Source organism: Danio rerio, chromosome 8, assembly GCF_052040795.2.
Source record: "Danio rerio strain M-AB ecotype USA chromosome 8, GRCz13ab, whole genome shotgun sequence".
Taxonomy (NCBI): domain Eukaryota; kingdom Metazoa; phylum Chordata; class Actinopteri; order Cypriniformes; family Danionidae; genus Danio; species Danio rerio.
The window spans coordinates 16,690,136-16,710,800 of record NC_141028.1 but is presented as its reverse complement, the minus strand read 5'-3'; the positions used below and the strand labels follow the sequence as shown (position 1 = coordinate 16,710,800).

Genomic DNA, 20,665 nt, shown 5'->3' with positions numbered 1-20,665 from the left:
AAGCAGTGTCCCTTAAAATTTAATTTGTAATTCTCTTTAGCTGCCTCGTGTACACAGCTTCCAGACTGGCTAGTGACACCCCATTCAGCTTACTGGACCACTTAACTATTTGATTTAGTGTGTTTTTATTCTTAACAGAGAGATTCCTAAACCATGACACCAATGTAAAAGATAAAACCGATTCAAGAAAAGCATGGTAAAATAAAAATGTGAGGTATTTACAGACTGATGAAGTTATCAAATAACAAACAAACACATTCATGAATAAATGCTGGCATTTTTGCATTCTCCAGATTTACTTTTAATATAATATCCTATATGCACATTGAGGAAGAAAATTAGGTACTTACAGTAGCAAAAACTACTTGCATACAGTATATGAACAGATGTACAATACACCATTAAGGGTTTTATTAAATTATTAATCAATTATTTTTTTTTTTACAATCCTACAAGCCTTTTCCCTTGAGTGGGGATGCTTGCATTGATGATCTTTGATGATCCCTTGATCTTACAATTCAATAAACTGATCATTAAATGATGATTTATCATGGGAATTGGCATCTCCAGTACTGTATGTGTGCACGTGTTTGTATCCTCACCTGTCTGAGAGCTGTGTGCTTCCTCCCCTCACTGGGCGATGGAGAGTGACGTCTCTCCTGAGACTGACTCCTTTCCTCTGAGTTGCAGCGAGACACATCTGGAGACAGCAGGTGTCTTCGTTCTTTAGACCGTCCTCTCTCTTTGTCCACTGGCTCCCGCAGGTTTGACCTGACACCTGCACATGCACAGACATAAGCACATGTTTAAACATAAACGTGGTATCAACACAGAACACATGCACATTGATGTTCATGCCCAACTGAGCCTGGTTTCTCTCAAGGTTTTTTTTTTTCCCTTTACTTTCGCCAAAGTCGTCAAAGTTGGTAAAGTCTGTTCCTCACCACTGTTGCTACTGGCTTTCTTGATTTGGGACTTGTGGAGCTGTGCAATGATGGATTTGCTCTTCAGTGTTTGGACTTTGCAAAGTGAAATTTAAACTACACTGAACCCTGAAAACTGGACCGACACAGTTTTAATTTAGTAGAACTTTTATGTTAAGCTGCTTTGACACAATCTACATTGTAAAAGCGCTATAGAAATAAAGATGAATTGAATTGATATTATACAAAGATTATTTTTCTTTTCAATTTTAGTACCAACTGCATCCTTTAATGCAAACTGACCTCTGAAGCTTCTTTGCCTGGGTCTCTCCAGCCGGTCAGGACTCACCCTCTCCAGAGAGAACTCTTCCTGCCAGTCACCATTTACACACTGATCCCCGATGGTGGAGAATGAGCGCTTCATCAGTTTGTTCTCTAAAGAGGCCTGTTGTACATGTGCAATGCCCAAATACATACAGAAAATAAACAGAAGATCCATACAAAGCCCAACAGAGCACACAGATCAACAAACAGCCACACACAAACACAAATACTGTATTATGTTATGTTGCAAGATGTTCACTCTCTTTGAAACCATACATACATTACATTAAATAAGACTACATGATGTATGTGAAATGGGTTTCAATAAACAAGTTTTCTGAGCTAGGTTCTAATGAAGGCAACTACCACCTCCCATCATTCCCTGCTGGAAAAATAACTAGTAAGTCAGGCTGGTTCTGGAAACTGGTTAAAGCATCCTCACTAAATTAAAAAGTGATACAGGTTAACTTTAGGCACACCAGTTAATCAACTATCTAAAATTTGACAACATTTAAAGCATATATAATATGTACTAATTCTAAGTATAAAAAATACTTTAAAAATTTAATAAATATATACATATATATAAAATGTATGTCATTAAACTGAATATATATATATATATATATATTAAGGGTGGAGCCGAACCCGAATACGGTATTCGGAAAGGCACGAATAGCGTGTTTTTACGAATACTTGATTCGAACAAATACTTGAAAAATTATTTGTATTCGGGAGCAAGAAAAACACTATATCAAAAAGCAGCGTTTCCTCATGAGACCACAGTGCATGCCCGCGTGAGAGAGAGAGAGTGAGTGAGAGAGAGAGAGAGAGAGAGAGAGAGAGAGAGACACGCTCAGTGCAAAACGCGCCAAAGCCCGAAACTGAAAGCGAGACGTGACTTTTAAGGGGTTGTTTCATATGGATTTATTAATCATTCTTACTGTTCTGTGATCGCAAACTGCTGTAGTTTATTAAAGACGCGAACCTCTCACTGCACGTCAACTGCGCGCCTTCAGCAGACCTCCTCATTCCTACAGCACGAGAGCTTTATGATTGTTTATGCGCGCCAAAAGTGGCGGATCTGTCCGGTGAAATATCTGACTGCGTGTCACCGCATCCCTAAGGACTGTTTGGCGAAATATTTGACTGCATGTCACTGCATAACAAACGACTGAAAGGATATAACTAGAGAAATCTCCACTGTGCCACTGTGCGTATGGCAAGCCGTTTTAGCATTTAAACCTTGTTCAGACTATCCATACATATATTTAGAGATATCTCTAATTATATTTTGACTTGTCATAATTATAATTCGACTAGTCAGATTGGAAATATCTGCAAATATATTATGACTGACTAGTCATATTCCTCCATTGACTTCCATTGAAAAATATTTGCAGATATCTCTAAATAAACAAACAAACAAACTTTGTGTCTGTTTTGTGGCTGGCAGATGACAATAGCAGGGCTGTATCTTTTAGTATTATATAGAATACTTTTGTTCTGCCAGATCTCCCAGGCAGGGTTTTATTTAGATTTATTTAGTTAATATTAGTTTTTGGAGTTCTGTCCATTGGAAAAAAAGTTCTTTCTGAAGAAGAACAGTTTTTTGAAGTAATATTTGTTTTTATTCTGTCTATTCAGTGTCCTTCAACAAGAACGGTGGTGGTGGGGTTCATAATATTCACAATGGTATTTTATTAGTTGTTGGTTTAACCATGGATGAGATAATGGCTTCTATGTTATTTTCTTTTCATTGACTTTTCTTATCACATATTCAAAAACAACAGCCAATATTGCATATCTATAATTTATATAATGGGTATAATTAAACAATACTTTCACTATAACGTAAATTAGAAGTGTAATAGAAAAAATATATATTTTTGCGCCATTTTGAATTTTACTCGAATACAAATACAAATACAAATACAAATACTTTTCCTCCCTCAACAAATACAAATACAAATACAAATACCGGCTGCTCCGCACATCCCTAATATATATATATATATATATATATATATATATATATATATATATATATATATATATATATATATATATATATATATTTATATATATATATATATATATATATATATATATATATATATATATATATATATACACTCACTCAGTGCATTCGGAAAGTATTCATAGCGTTTCACTTTTTCCACTTTTTTTTTTTTGTTACAGTCTTATTCCAAAACAGATTAATTTCATTTATTTCCTCAAAATTCTACACACAACCAAAATAGTTGCAAATTTATTAAATATAAAAAAAAATCACATGTACATAAATATTTACAGCCTTTGCTCAATACTTTGTTGATGCACCTTTGGCAGCAATTACAGCGTCAAGTCTTTTTGCATATGATGCCACAAGCTTGACACAGCCTCTCAAGCTCTATCAGTTTGGATGGAAAGCGACGGTGTACAGCCATTTTCGGATCTCTCCAGAGATGTTCAATAGGATTTAGATCTGGTTTTAGATCTAAATTTAGATCTGATGGGCCACTCAAGGACATTCACCGAGTTGTTGTGAAGCCACTCCATTGATATTTTTGTGGTGTGTTTTGGGTCATTGTCCTGCTGGAAAATGAAACGTCGCCCCAGTCTAAGGTCAAGAGCACTCCGAAGCAGGTTTTCATTCAGGATGTCTTTGTACATGGCTGCATTCCTCTTTCCCTCTATCCTGACTATTCTTCCAGTTCCTGCATCTGAAAAACATCCCCACAGCATGATGCTGCCACCACCATGCTTTACTGTAGGGATGGTATTAGCCTGGTAATAATCTGTACAGTATCTGGTTTTCTTCAAGCGTAACGCCTGGCATTCACTCCAAAGAGTACAATTTTCGTCTCATCAGACCAGAGAACTTTGTTTCTTATGGTCTGAGAGTCCTTCAGATGCATTTTGGCAAATTCCAGGTGGTACAGAACGTACCTGAGCTCAATTTAGAGCTTCATGGCAAAGGCTGTGAATACTTATGTATATGTGATTTTTCAGATATTTTATTTGTAATAAATTTGCAACAGTTTCAAAAAATCTTTTTTCACATTGTCATTATGGGGTATTGTGTGTAGAATTGTGAGGAAGTCAATATAGTTAATCCATTTTGGAATAAGGCTGTAAAATATATATTTTTTTTAAAGTTAATACTTTCTGGATGCACTGTTTATACTGAAACATATAAACATATAAATATAGCAAAATAATAATAATGTATCATTGACAGTTTGTGTAACTGATATTGATGTAGCCTTCTGTGTATAATTCATTATTAAAATTATATTTAATTATTTTATTATATTTATTATATTTAATTGTTATATTTCCATAATTCATCTTTTTATAATCACTGCAACATAAACACACCAGAAGTTGGTTTAAGGCAACATTTCCAGTAAAAATTGCCATCACAGTCCCACCAAATGACAAACAACAGCTTTCTACCCACTGCTTCCATTCCCACTTTGGAACCAATGCCCACAATGATGCTAATCACAGTGTAGGATTAGAGAAAGCAGCTATTTATCAGCGCAAGTCTAAGCTAACACAGGCAGTACCTGTGGCTCTACCGCCAGGCGAGGCATGGAAGAGGCTCGGATAGAGACGCCTCTTCCTGGCACTTGCAGTGGATCAGCCTGCATGCTAGTGGGGCACATCACACTGCTAAATTCTTTGTGCTCAGGCACCTACGCAGTTAGAGAGAGGAGAAAAACGGGGAGGAGGAAAGACATTCAGTCCTTACTTAAAAATACACTTACTATAACAGAATCAAGTGTATTATGTATAGAATTATTGTTATAGAATTGAATTGCAGCAAGGTTTACATCCTAAAGTAAAAAAATCTCCTTTTTTATTACTTTATTACTCAATAAGAATCCATAGAGGGAAAGTAAAGTGGCAAAAGGACACGTCGTAAGCAAAAACACGTAGCCAATACGCATGAGCAACTGATAGGGGGTGTAGAGCGTTTTTAAAGCAGAAGCCACGGATACTGGGCGTAAACACAAGCGCTCTTGCACAACAGAGATTCAAACATAAACCAACTTAAAAACCCTAGCGTTATATCACAGCTCATAAGAGAAAAGCAGAAAAACTACCAGGAGAGATAGAAAATAAGAGCATAAGACACATAAGAGCACAGGAAGACATCTAGGCTTGTGTGTAACTGCTTACTGGTTATATAATCTTGACCTAGAAGTCTAACCTTGAAAAACCACATCAATAAACCCTTCCAAACCTCTAAAAGAAAGAAAGAAAGAACACAAGTCTCGAAAAGCACTACCGTTACGAGGCCAGAAAACAAATAATAAAGAGATGGCAAAAAAGCTGCAAATATGGGGAAGTCTGGAAAGGTAGAAGCATCATGCAAGGTGGAAACCAGGGAGGTGATGTTCATGCAGATGACCTTCTGATAATTAAGCTTTCAACACAATCACATGGCACATTTATGACATTCATAGAAGACCATTTTTGCCACACAAAAATAGAGATGAAATATAATTACAAATATTAGGTCCAAAATTTTAAGATGAAAAGTTATGGTTTGACTTTTGAGAATATGATTATTTTAAAACTTAAAAGGTCAAAATTAAACTGTAAAATACGGATGTCGTAAGAGGCCATGCTTAAAACTTTTTTTTCTCTTGTTTTGTTTTGATCTTGACATAACAAAAAGTTGTTATGTCGTGATCACGACTTATCTTTTTGCTTTAATTTATGTAGCATTTATTTATGTATTTATTATTATTATTATTATTATTATTATTATTATTATTATTATTATTATTATTATTATTATTAATAATAATAATATCTGGCCAATGTATGACCACACAACCTATTTTTTTCTGCCTGGATGCCCTAGGCATGCTTAACGTTGAAGCCGTGGGAACGGGGGGCTAAGTTAAGTGTGCAATACATAGGCTTGTACGGAAGTGTTAAATCATTTTTATAAGAATCAGTTTAGTTCAGCTGGACATGTTATGCTACAGATATGAGGAAAGCACCGCGCCTCTGTTACAAGCATCTCTGAGCTGCAGGAGTGACGAGAATGATACGATATGACGGATCCAAACTCGCAGGAAAAGGATTGTTTTCTAACTACTTCATTTAAAATAACATAGTTGGTCTGTATGGATGTCAATTTCAACAAAGTCCTGTGATCGATCTTGATTTAAATTAACGATCAATTACAGATTAATCGTTATGACCACTCCATCAAAAACACAATAGATACTTCCCATGGCAATGTGCATACAGTAGCTTCATATCGCATTATTTGCAGGAACTCACTTTTTAAAGTCATTGTAAATAACTTGTGGAAATGAAAAAAGCAAAAGCAGGATCTTCAGCATTCTTCATAATTTAATTCATAAATGCAGCAAGTTATTTGGCGCCATATTAAGTTGCTTTAACAGTTTAACAGTTGAGAGGATTTTATTGTAAATTATGATATAAAATTTTAGAAAATAGGAATAATTTTTTTATTATTTTTGTCTCTTTTTCTTTTAATCAAACAATTATTTGTATTGGTCATGTAAGGGTCATATATTAACAACTTCTACTGTTGTGTGTGGGATGCTGTGCATACTATTTAGCATTTTTGCAGAAGTAGATAAATGCTGGTGCAAAATTAAATTCATGTAAATTCATATGGACTGGACAATGATTGACAAATGACGAATTTGACGAAACTCCACATGTTAATATCAGCTGCCTATATAAGTTGGAGTCAGGAAAAGAAAGTGGTTGTGCACCTCCTCAATGTAACTTTTGCATTGCATTGAGGATAACAGAATTCTTTGAATCAAATTATTAATTTGTATCCAATAAATTGTTAATATTTTGAACATTGAAGAAAAACCTCTCCTGACCTTTTTTTTGAACACGCATGGAATTGATTGAAAATTACAACAATAATCATATACATGAATATAATCATGAACGTAGATTAATTATGAGCACGAGCGTTTTGAGCTCATATTAGTATAGCTTTTCTGAAAGTTAGTGTTGCAAGAATGCATGTCTGCAGTTAGGCAGACTCACTGCTCTAGTCTTAACACTCGTGCTGCCCCTTCATTATAAGCAATCATTAAGTTACATGAGGAATATTCTGTTTTAAAGGCCAGAGAGTACATGTAAAGAATATCGGTGGCCTGGTTATATTAGGCAGGTATAATAATAATATCAAATAATAATAATAATAATAATAAAAATCAATACATTAATAAAATACATAAAAACAAGTTGTGATCACAACATAACTTTGTTATGCCGAGATAATGAGATAATTAAGTCGTGATCACGAGAAAACAACTTTTTGTTATAATGAGATAACGAGAAAATGAGTTGTTATGTCAAGATCACAAGTTAATTTAAGTCATGATCACGACAAAACAAGAGAGAATAAATATTTTAACACATGGCTTGTTAGGACCGTAGAAATATTAAACTTTGCATCATTTAAAATGTAGTTGAAACCTGATTAACTTAATAAAGTAAGCTAAAGTTACAAAAACATTTGTAGTCATGACTTTTGTGATATCATTTTTTACAGTCTATGGCCTTATCAGAACAATTTTACTTTGTCCCTCTTAATTCCAATTTATCAAATGTTTTTCCCCATTTTTTTAGAGGTTCTTCAAATTTTAAATAATATTTGCTGCTTAAAAAACAACATAATAATTAATAAACAATAACTGACCAAAGTTTTACACTTATAAAACCTTGTATTCTTGACCAGATGCTGCCATTTACTGTCTGTAGTTTGCAAACCCCAAATAAGAATATAAAAAAAATGAGACTATTATAAATTAGAAGAATATTCTGTTCCACTGTTCTATTCATAAAACGTTCAGTGGATCAGCGTCTTCAGTATGTGGTATTCAGACCCTGTTACCTTTTGCATTTGATTCTAAAATGAATTATTCATAAACCCCCATGGAATTAAACGCTGAGCTTGAGTCTGAGTATATATACAGTCAGAGAATTTGAAATAGCTGATGAATTTGAATGTTTCACCAAACATAGCTATTAGGTATTTTGTGCACACAATGAAAACAATGAATGTCTTATATGTCATGCAAGATTTGTCAAGGCCTACTGTGTCAATATGTAAGAGATGAGATGCATTAGTTGGTGCATTTCGGATTTAGCTTCTCATACCATGCTTTGCAGGTGATACGGGTGTTGGTATTCCTCCCTCTCCTCCATGCTGTCTTGGGTCATGGGCTGCATGAAGAGATCTTGAGGAGAGATAGGACTCAGTGCCACAAACCCACCTCTAGTGCTGAGGAAAAAAGCAAAGTCAATTATGTGGGCTTGCAAAACAAAACAGGATGTGGAAAAAGCTAGTCATAGTTTTGATGGATCTGAAATTAGTTCCCTTTGTGTGACATTGCCTGATACACACAAAAGGCCGAGACCCCTGAGCTGGGAATAGACCAAGATTTTTTTTAAAGTTGGATTTATATAAAATATACATTAAATAACATAAAGTATGTGTCATATAATATGTTGTTTTTATGTTATGTAAAAATTGTTTTAATATTTTGTAAAAAACAACATAATTCTATAAGCAGTCACATAAATATGTCTCTTCAAAACATTGCTCTAAACTCTGTATATAATGAAAAATTTTAAAGAACTAAGGTGGGAAAGTGCAGACCAGAGTTATTAGTAAATAAGTTTAAATGGACACCGATAATCTGATTTTAATTAAGACAATACTCCTATCAAGAGTTTACCATTTAAACAGTGATTTTTGATTAATCCGAGTAAGGTCATAATAATAGTTTGTGGGCATGCATAAAATGTTCCTGAATAAAAGTGAATGTGCCAAACTGCAGTCAACAAATTAAAAATGAAACACCTGAAACTACATGAAACTCCAGAGGAAATGTGTTTAAGTGTGGTGACGCAATGGTGTTAATCGAAATATGTGATATAACATGTAAAACGGGATCATGAAAGGAACATTCAAAAAGTAACTCATGTAAACACCTTAATCATATTCTTGTCTTATTTAGATTAAGGCAAATAATTTCATTACTGATGTCCATGTAAACATAGTCATTGTTATCTAACACCAAAAGAATAACTTTAACAAAGTCATTGCTTGAAATAAAATAAAGATGAAATGGAATAAATTCAGCAATCAACCTAAAATTTCTTTTACATTAATTAGTTGCCAAAGCAAAATTTCTCATTCGTGTTAGGATCACGCACTGACATACTAAACAATGATTTAATAACTAAAAATAGCAAAAAGTAAAGAAAAAAAACAATTAAGTTATTAAAAACAAACAAACAAAAAGAAACATTTAAAAAATCATTCAAAATATTAACCCTTGTGAATCCTTATAAAATAGTTTTTATTTTGTAAGGATTTTTATTTTTTAAAAAGTTTTTATTTTGTCACATAATGTCATTTCTGATCATTGACCTATCTAAAAGTGTATAATGAATAGTTAAATAAAAAAAACAACAGTCACATTTTGTAAAGAAGCTTGTTTTGTTAAAGCATTTAACAATTTTAGAATTTAAAAAGTTATAATCCTTTAATAAATATTTATTTATCAATTAATGCTTTGGCAGTTATCAGGACTGATGCTGTTGCTGTGATGCACATTATTCAGGGCCAATGTAAGCACACACGCAAACACACAACATATACAATTACAGGGCAGATCCTGCACTGTGGGTCAGGAATGGCAAAGCCTTGGCACTGCAGAGGATGTCCTGCGGCAGCGAGGATGCATCCATGCGTTGGAACATTGGTGCGTGTTTCTGCAAGACAATATCAGATGGTCAGCAAAACCTCACCAGTGGCACAATGACCCAGTACCCATTAAAACAAACCACAGGAAATGCACAATGATATATAAGGATTCGTTAACGTGTCTTTACTGAAATGAATACTATTGCATACAGTTATACGCTAGAATAACAAGCATAATTAATAAACCTGAGGTTGTAAATTGACCTGTTTTTAGCTCTCAAGCTTCATATATCTTAAGTTTTAGTCACCAGTGCTGCAGAAGTTAACATGTCTCTACCTGTTCCTCGAGCTGCTGACGGAGCTTCTTCGCTTTGTTCTGCTTGTAGTAGTCCATGATCATCATGGCTGCATAGATCTTCCCAATGGTCATGTCACTAGCTGGAAAAAAAAGAGTTGTTTTTTTGTAGTAAATTAATTTTTATCCAGGCTGCAAAACACATTTACATTTAGGGACGTCAGTGGTATCCCTAGTGGACAACACTGGTACAACAATAACAGTGATAGTTCATCCAAATGAAAAGGCATTCACTATTTACTCTCTCCCATGTGGTTTCAAACCTATGAGTTTCTTTCTACTGTTGGAAACAAAAGAAGATATTTTGAAGAAAGCTCAAAACCTGTAACTATTGACTTCTATAGTAAGAAAAACAAACACTATGGAAGTGAATGGTTATAGGTCTCCAGTTTTCACTGAAATATCTTCCTTTCTGTTCAACTGAAGAACAAAGTTAAAAAAAAAAAAGTTTTGTAATAAATGAACGACGAATAAATGATGACTGTCCCTTTAAAAAAATGAAAATCTGCCATAATCTCTCCAATCTCTTACCTTTGTGAATGGGTACAAGCAGATCAAGAGATTTCTGTGAGAGATGCGGCCAGATGACACTGATTTCCTTCTGCAGTTCAACATCCATCTGACCCCTGTCTTCCCCTCCTATTAAACAATGATCATTTTGCTAATATTATTGTGTTTTTTATTTATAGACAAAGAAATAAATGAGTGATGCCAACCTCGAGCAATTTTAATGTCCAGTGCGGTGCGTATGAGGGCCATAAGTGTGGAGGTGAAGTGGACAGACATGTCTTCATCCACTGGCATGTTCATCAGAACCAACCGCTAAAAGCAGATCGCCATAAAGACAAAAGACAAATGAAATACAAGAACCGCAAAACTAAACAGTGGCTGTGCATGATTTTTAAAACGCTAGACATCTAGGTTTTCTAAGTTATCAACTTTTACACAAAGAAGATGTCACAATATCACGATTCATGCACACAGTTGAAACACATATATTGGAGAGGGACAGATTAGAAACTGGGAAAGTTTGACGAATCACACTTTATGAACATGCCCTTTGTAATTTGTCGGTAATTGTTTTAAAAACCCTGTATTAAGACTTGCATGGTTTAATAAAAAAAATTACTGAAATTTACAGGAGATAATACATGAAAGATCTAGATTATTTAAACAAAAAAATCACGTGTATTTTGGACTAGGGGTGCTGCCATCATTTTAGGTATAAAGCCAAATAATTGCACTTGGTGAGCACAACAAATGATATCTTGGAGCCAATAGCTAGACTGTACAATAGGGCCTATGAGATCCAAAATAGATTTTTTGGATGGACACATCACTGTTTTGTCCTATCACTCTCTAATGCTTTGTCATTTCAAAATTACATTATGAACAGAGAGATTAAACTGTTCTATCATATTTTAAATAGTGCTACTTCAGCAGCCCTTTGTGCTTTGGTACCAACACTTATTATAAGGACTGACCATTTCACCAGATCTGCAACTATTGGATGTCTGCTGTTACCGGCTTTTAAAAACTGTTGAGGCCAGAGATCCTTCTTTTATGTATTCACAAAAGCCTGGAATAAGATCCTACAACATCTAAAATCAAAACCAACACAGAGACTTTAAAACAAATCCCATGCTCGTCATCTAATGGTCAACTATCGCTGTGGCCACTGAGAAAGTAGCCTGTTTGGTGATTGTTTTTACTGTGCTCATGTGTTGATGGATGAGATGGCAAGTGTGTCTGTATGTTTTTATGTTTTAGGGAAACCTGCTGAACAGCATTCATACTGAGTCAGGCCCGATTATCTTTTAATCTTTACCGGTTTAAAAAACTACAAATAAAAAAAATAAATAAAACTTATTACCACAACACGACTCGAAATACAAACAAATTATATTATGTCACATTTAAAAAGGTGGTTATTCCAAAAAAAAAAATGAACAAAAAAAGTTAAAATAAATAAATGAGCTAAATATAAATACAGCTAAAGACAGAATTATTAGCCCCCTTTGAATTTTTCTTTCTTTGTTTTATTTCGGCTAGAATAAAAGCAGTTTTTAATTTTTTTTAAAAACATTTTAAGGGACAAAATTCTTAGCCCCTTTAAGCAATTTGTTTCTATAGTCTACAGAACAAACCATCAACATACAATAACTTTCCTAATTACCCTAACCTGCCTAGTTAACCTAATTAACCTAGTTAAGCCGTTAAATGTCACTAAGCTGAATACTAGTGTCTTGAAAAATTTCTAGTCAAATATTATGTACTGTCATCATGGCAAAGATTAAATAAATCTGCTTTTAGAACTAAGTTATTAAAACTATTATGGTTAGAAATGTGTTAAAAAAATCTTCTCTTTGTTAAACAGTAATTAGGGAAAAATAAACAGGGGGCTTATAATTTTGACAACTGTATTTCTAAATACTATAGGGATCTACCTTATTGGATTTTCTCTGATATTTTCAAACTCTTTTTGGCTGAGCTGATGATTATATCTGTTCTGTTGTGTGTTTTTGAAGAGTTAATTGACAGGTTAATTAACAGAGTCAGGCTTGAGATTTGTATTCGGCATAAGTGTAAGCTTCTTTTAACAAACTTAAATCAACTTGTGATTATATGATCCCAATTGATGCTTTCTTCCTAGATCCTAATTTTGTTCCCAGATCCTAAATAAAAAAAGGTTAAGCTCTGATTTAAGCTCTGTATGATCACAGTCAATAAGTCAATAATTTTTTCCTATATTCTGACCAATATATCATACAAGAATTTGCATTTTATATCATTCATAACTTTGTGTTATTTGTGTTTTGTACTTTCATTTTCCTAGTATAAGGTTTACAGCACCCCATGTGAATAGAAAATGCTGCCACCACACAGTCCAAAATGTATGTGGATTTGTTTAAATAAATAAAATAACCTTTCATGGGTTTTCTAATACAAATTAGTAAAATATATATGCTTAATTAAACCATATATGTTTTAATACCCAAGGTTCAATTTATAGTGACATATTCAAGTAAAGTATTATTGGTGGATGCACATGGACTATAGGGAAGGATGATTAAAAGACAAACGACAAGTAGTAAAATCACTGATGGTCTATGAATTATAAAATTATATGTATGTACTGCAATTATTTGACATACAGTGCTCTTAAAAACACTAAAAATGTAATTGACTTAGATACAAAACATAGTATCTTGTTTCACAAACATGGTTTAATATACTTTTAAAGACATTTTGCACACAGAGATATTCATATTCTTTGGCAAAATTGACCAGATTTTTTTGTAGACACTGTAACTACAGTCTTGAACTCGAGCCTTTATTCAATGGTAATACTGCAGACTACCTTATACGCCACTTTGGAGGGACATTTCTTGCCCAGGCCAAGCGGTGGCGACATGCAGGTCAGCATCTCGTACATATCAGTGTAATGAATACGGCCACTGGGAGGGGGCAGTCATGTGATGAAAAGGAGGAAGAATTGGGCATTCCCAAGGAACGAGGGAGGAGAGGAAGAAGAAAAAGAAAACAACAGAAAAGATAGAAGGAGAAGGAAGAGACAGGAAAGGGAAGGTCATTTTAATGTGTTTCATACTTAGGAAAGGAAAACACTGTCAAGAGGGAAAGTGATTAAACAGATAAGTGAAGCCAGGTGGAGGTCTTTCTATGCTATACTAGCATAGAAGAGGCTAGAGGAGAAAAAATATTAAAACAGCCAAAGATCTGAGGAGTCAAGTAGGTGGATCTGAGGGTTTGACTGGGTGGATTGAAAAGAACCCCCTGTTATATAATACCATGCTAGTATAATACATAATCCCAAAATAGTGTTTTTGTTCAGTGTCAGAAATTAATGTGGGAGAGAAATGCATCAAAATTCAATTAGTAAAAGTCAAAAATATTAAATAGGTGTGCATGTGTTATTCAATACAATTTGAAATAAATATTTAATAATTTTTTCCAATAAAATATTTCATTCATTCATTTTCCTTCAGCTTAGTCCCTTTATTCATCAGGGGTCACCATAGTAGTATGAACCGCCAACTTATCCAGCATATGTTTTACACAGAAAATGCCCTTCCAGCTGCAACCCAGTGCTGGGAAACATCCATACACACTTATTCACACACATACACTAAAGCCAAATTTAGCTGATTCAGTTCACCTATAGCACATGTCTTTTGACTGTGGAGGAAACAGGACCACTCGAAGGAAACCCACACCCACAGGGGGAGAACTTGCAAACTTCACAAAGAAATGTAACTGGAACTCGAACCAGCTACCTTCTTGCTATGAGGCGACAGTGCTAACCACTGAGCCACCGTATCACCCCTTATTAAAATTTGTAAATAATAAAAATAAAATTGACAATATATTCTAATATGAACTCTATGTATAGCTGATATATATACAGCTAAAGAAAAACATTAAGGGACCACTGGAAAATTCAGTTTTTCTTGATTTTATTTCTTGATTTATTCTGTAAACTGATTTCAGTTTGTATTAATTTAAAATAATGTTGTAATTTAGAGTAATTTGTTTTTGCATAATATATATATAAAACTGATTTCCATGTTTTTAGATGTTTTTGTGTTACTAATAATACTAATGTTGATAATAATGTTGTTAATAAAAAACTCAAATTGACAATATTTTTTTATTTTTGGAGGAACTGTTATCAAACATTCATTTTCCTTTGGCTAAGTCACTTATTTATGAAGATTCGCCACAGCAGAATGCACCACCAACTATTTCTGCATATGTTTTACGCAGAGGATGTCCTTCCAGCCGCAATCCAGTACTGGTAAACACTTATACACACTCACATTCACACACATAGTCCTACACTAATTTTGTTCATCCAATTTACCTTTAGTGCATGTCTTTGGACTGTGAGGAAAACCAGAGCACCTGGAGGAAACCCGCACAAACCCATGGAAAACATGCAAACTCCACAAAGAAATGCCAACTGGCCCAGCCGGGACTTAAACCAGCGACCTTCTTGCTGTGAGGCGACAGTGCTAACCACTGAGTCACTGCGCGGCCCATTATTGAACATTTATAGAATAAATGTTAATTATATCAATATAATATAAACTGTATAATTATAATAAAAGGTGGAATGTGGTGGCGCAGTAGGTAGCGCTGTCCCCTCACAGCAAGAAGGTCGCTGGTTCAAGCCTTGGCTGGGTCAGTTGGTATTTCTGTGTAGAGTTTGCATGTTCTCCCTGTTGTTGGCATGGGCTTCCTCCGGGTGCTCCGGTTTCACCCACAAGTTCAAAGACATGTGCTATAGGTAAATCGGGTAAGCTAAAATTGCACGTAGTGTATGTGTGTGGATGAGTTTGTATGGATATTTCCCAGTGATGGGTTGCATTTGGAAGGGCATCCGCTGCAAAAAACATGTGCTGGATAAGTTGGCGGTTCATTCCGCTGTGGCGACCCCAGATTATTAAAAAGACTAAGCAGAAAAGAAAATGAATAAATCAATAAGTAAAAGGATAAATTTACTAAAAAGTAAAAAAAAAAATCTCCTAAAAAATGTAATTAATTTCTGACACTCTGGTAGGTCCAGTGAGAGATAAGTGTAATGTTCTTTTGACAAACAGGTAGACATTGATGAACATGAGGAGTGTGACCTCATCTAACCCGAACAGCCCACATTAATGTTCAATAAAAGCCACAAATCCAATTCAGACACAGAGAGAGCGAATCCCTGCTGACATCCATCGACAGTGTTAGATATTATCTAATGGAGTTCACTGATGGATGGCTCTCAGTGTCATTAACTGCAGCAGTTATTCACACTTCAGGAGCGGGACGCAGGCCGAAGGGATGAGCTGTCTCTCTGTGCACTGAGCTCTTGTCTCTGCCAGTCTTTGACCCAGTGGAAAGTAGCACTGGAGTAAATCACGGAAACGAGAGATAGGGGTAAGGGGTGTTAGCTAGTGAAGGAATAGGGGATGATAAAGGAGAGGAAGAGAAAAAAGGCAAAGGGGTAGTTTTTTTTTTTTTTTCGTGGGTGAGCCAAACCTTGCATGCCACCCTGTAGGGGCAATTCTTTCCAAAGCCCAGAGGAGGTGATATTGTGCGTACTACTTTGTACATCTCCTTATAGTGTAGTTTTCCACTGGAGAAGGAAATACTGGCCGTTAACGATAAATAGACAAGCTGTAGTATAGGATTAGGCTATTTTCATGAATATACACTTCAAAGGGGTCATATCATGAGTAGTTTGCTGTATTTATCATATGGTATTGTAATTCTTGTTTTAACAATGTTCATGCTGACGTTAAGTACTAAAAACAAAAACATATTTTCAGGGTCTAAAAGAATTAAGTGCATGATGAAGAATTTACGAAAGCAGTAAGAGCTTCTAAAACAAATGATATACAGTGGTCCCTCCTATAACGTACGTTCCCTTTTCACGTCCTCGCAGTTTTGCCAATTTTTTTGTGTGTAATTTGACATGCTTTTTTTTCTACAGTGCATTAGGTTGTTTATTGATTATTGTTAATCAATTTCCTCCATGTCTCCTGCACAGTGCAGAATGCGTTCTGCTTGCCAAATTTACATTCGATCCTGTGATTCTTCGATCACTAGCAGTGTGACTGTGAAGTGTGCAAGTTCTCTCCCCAAAATGTCAACGAAAAGGTCAGCATCATCAAAGGCATCTGCAGTAGCACCCAAAAGGCAGAAGAAGATGCTAACCATCGCACAAAAAGTTGAACTTCTGGACATGCTAAAGGAAGGTAGAAGTTAGGCGTCTGTAGGGCGCCTTTACAGAATAAATAAATGGAGATCAAATTGTTTTGATCTTTGCTTTCATTCTATAATACTGGACTTATTTTTCAACAAAAGTTTGAACTTTGAGAGTGTAAACAAGAGTAAAAAGTGTGACAATGTTAATGCCTGTCTGAGAAAAGCGTATAAAGTGTGTAGTGAGGGGTTTTACAGCCTTAAAACATCTATAATAATTGTAAAAAATAAAGCTGACTACTTTGTCTATCATGGGCTATTTTTAGAATGCAACTCCTGCGGATAACGAGGGACCACTGTAAATAGAATCAATCTGCCAGTATGGTTTTAGTTTTTACATTCATTAGATATGATATAGAATTTCACAAAAAGCAAAAGTGCTGCCTTTTTTAACCTAGTTTTAGTCTCTTCTGAGATGTCTATTGGATTTTCACTGACAGCCCAAGTTTAGCCTTGTTTTAGCCAAGCTGTCTACATTTAGATGTCTATTAGACGTTTATTAAACACAAAATTGTTTGCTGGGTTCTTATCAGACAAATGGTTCAAAGATCCATTCTATACTTATTTGTTTCTCAATGAAACCTCTAATTTGAATAAATCATTTGAATTATTAATTTATCATTAATTAGGAGAACGAATGCTATTTTCTATATTTAAACTATCAATTTCTCCATTTAATTACCAGTAAGCGAAGTAAGATGTCTTAAACTGATTATTTTTCTACTACTAATTAAATTTTAAAACTTTTGAAAATTCGGTCTTTATGACATGACCCCTTTGAAGTCATCCTAAAGGGTTTCAAATTGGTAAACATATTAAACATAACTGACAATTACAAAGCATTTTAACATGTACATCTCATAAATAGCATACATGTGGCATACTTGTATAAACACACAGTAAATAAACTATTCTTTGTTTATGCATTATTACGTATACAGTTATATAACATAATATCGTTCCAGAATACAATCCATTATACCATAAATTATGTTCTTTTATTATGCATCATAAACAGAAAGGGGTATAAAGCTGCATCTCTTACCATGCTGCACGGTCATACTCTCCCCAGATCCGTACAAACTCATCCAAGTGGTGAGGACCCAGAATGGATGAATCACGTGTCAGGTACTCAAAATTATCCATGATCACAGCCACAAACAGATTCAGCATCTGAAAAAGACATTTCGCAGAAAGTTCAGTGAATAAACCGGATTTGGTATGAATAGACCTTAAGTGTGTGGGCTTTAAGTGTAAAGATTTGTAGCGATGTGTGTTTGTGTCATTAAATACAGTATGTGTTGCCTCTCACCAGAAAAGAACTGAAGAAGATGAAGGAGACAAAGTAGAAGTAGGCAAAGTCGGTACCGCAGTCGTTTTTTATTGTCTTTGTTGTTGAGTTGACAGAAGTGTCGATTTCACACTCCTTCTCTCCTAAACACGATAGCATGATTTCCTGCCATGACTCACCTGTTGCACTCCTTAACACAAACACACACACACATACATATGTAAATCAGAAATTAAATCACATTTATTAATCCCTGAAGGGAAGTCTGTTTATTGTATCTGCTTCAAATTGACATAATTAATAACTCAGAGGATGTGTTTTCACTAGAAATAATAATGACATTAAAGCATGCAGAATTCATTACCATAATCTTACCTGAACAAAAGCATGAGTGCACCAAAGAAAGTCCTGAAGTTATTGTGTTCATTGATTTGGGTTTTCTCATTTATCTTGATGTTGCCAAATACCTTCAGAGAGATTACAAACACATAAGAGCCATCTGTCACATTACAGGCCTAATGAAGTAATGGAAGAGCAAAGATGGCAGAGAAACAATGGAAGAGAGAGAGAAAGAGGAAGAATATAAAATGGAGACAGACTGTCTGGGGACAAAGACAACCTTTACCTGCATGCCAATGATGGCATAGATGAAAAACAGCATGGCGATGAGCAGACAGACATATGGAAGAGCCTGTAAAATAAATCTCACGTTAAAGTCTAATCTGAAAAATGATTATTCAATTATATTTGCATAAGAAATAAATATAAAACTGCAACTAGGAGTCTTTGTCTGCGAATAATTCATTTAACTGATTCATTTGAAGAATTGAGAAACAAAGCAAGTGACTGTTGTTGTTATGAATAAGCCACTCAATTACTGACTTCTTCGATTAGTTCAATAACACAGATTTATTCATCCATAACCTGCCCTAACGAGTGCACATCACAGGGCAAACACAAATTTGTCAGAATTACCTTTGACAATTTTGTTATCAGTCTCTTTATTAACTTCAGTTGCCATTACAACAAAGAGATTGTGATGTTTAGAAACAGATCTCTACACTACCTGACAAAAGTCTTGTTGTCAATCCCAGTTGTAAGAGAAACAAATAATAACTTGACTTCTAGTTGATCATTTGGAAAAGTGTCAAAAGGTAGATTTTTCTGATGAATCATCTGTTGAACTGCATCCCAATCACCACAAATATGGCAGAGGACCTACTGGAACTGGCATAGACCCAAGATTCTTACAGAAATCAGTCAAGTTTGCTGACGAAAAAATCATGGTTTGGGTTTACATTCAGTATGGGGGGCGTGCGAGAGATCAGCAGAGTGGATGGCAACATCAACAGCCTGAGGTATCAAGACATTTTTGTTGCCCATTACATTACAAACCACAGGCGAAGGTAAATTCTTCAGCAGGATAGCGCTTCTTCTCTTACTTCAGCCTCCACATCAAAGTTCCTGAAAGCAAAGAAGGTCAAGGTGCTCCAGGATTGGCCAGCCCAGTCACCAGACATGAACATTATTAAGCATGTCTGGAGTAAGATGAAGAAGGAGGCATTGAAGTTGAATCCAAAGAATTTTGATGAACTCTGGGAGTCCTGAAAGAAAGCTTTCTTTGCCGTTTCAGATGACTTTATTAATAAATTATTTGAGTCATTGCAGAGATATATGGATGGAGTCCTCCAAGCTCATGAGAGTCAAACAGTATAATAATTCGGTCACACTTTACAATAAGGTTCATTAGCTAATGTTACTTAATGCATTTACTAACATGAACAAACAATGAACAATACATTTACTACAGTATTTGTTCATGTTAATAAACGTTAGTTAATGAAAATACAGTTGTTCATTGTGAATTTATGTTTATGTCACATGGTGCATTAACTAATGTTAACAAGCATGAGTTTGGATGTTAATAATGCATTAGTAAATGTTCAATTATGATTAATAAATGCTGTACAAGTGTTGTTCATGATTAATTCATGTTAGTAAATGCATTAACTAATGAACCTTATTGTAAAGTGTTACCAATAATTCTTCTTCCACTGCGCCATGACTTTATATTCTTTACTGTACATTATTGCTGTTAAGAGACAAGACTTTTGTCTAAGAAAAGTCAGACCTTACTGTCCTAAATAGCTAAAAATCAAGGCATGATCATATTTTATTTTGGTAAAATAAGTGTAATCTAGAGGCCTGTGTATATCATATAAGCCACTTCTGATACCAAATGGTCAACTAGAAGTCAAGTTATT

The 20,665-nt window shown here is 34.8% G+C and overlaps 1 protein-coding gene across 4 annotated transcripts in view; it reads right to left on the bottom strand.

Moving 5' to 3' along the window:
• cacna1ea (calcium voltage-gated channel subunit alpha1 Ea) overlaps positions 1-20,665 on the bottom strand; it is a 226,128-nt gene that overhangs the window by 4,812 nt on the left and 200,651 nt on the right. For 2 of the 4 annotated variants that reach the window (XR_015497603.1, XM_087264324.1), the window contains 13 exons: positions 19,027-19,092; positions 18,777-18,868; positions 18,423-18,591; positions 18,156-18,283; positions 13,701-13,797; positions 11,056-11,161; positions 10,871-10,978; positions 10,322-10,422; positions 9,946-10,052; positions 8,430-8,553; positions 4,823-4,951; positions 1,227-1,368; positions 603-778 (listed from right to left, as the gene is read on the bottom strand). Coding sequence is in view for 1 of the 4 variants with exons in the window: in XM_087264324.1 (XP_087120450.1) it covers positions 603-778; positions 1,227-1,368; positions 4,823-4,951; positions 8,430-8,553; positions 9,946-10,052; positions 10,322-10,422; positions 10,871-10,978; positions 11,056-11,161; positions 13,701-13,797; positions 18,156-18,283; positions 18,423-18,591; positions 18,777-18,868; positions 19,027-19,092 (1,545 nt within the window). In the remaining 3 variants the exon portion in view is untranslated. Of the gene's footprint in view, positions 1-602; positions 779-1,226; positions 1,369-4,822; positions 4,952-8,429; positions 8,554-9,945; positions 10,053-10,321; positions 10,423-10,870; positions 10,979-11,055; positions 11,162-13,700; positions 13,798-16,384; positions 16,482-18,155; positions 18,284-18,422; positions 18,592-18,776; positions 18,869-19,026; positions 19,093-20,665 lie in introns of all 4 variants that reach the window. The other 2 variants (XR_015497602.1, XR_015497604.1) reach the window with 2 other exon arrangements.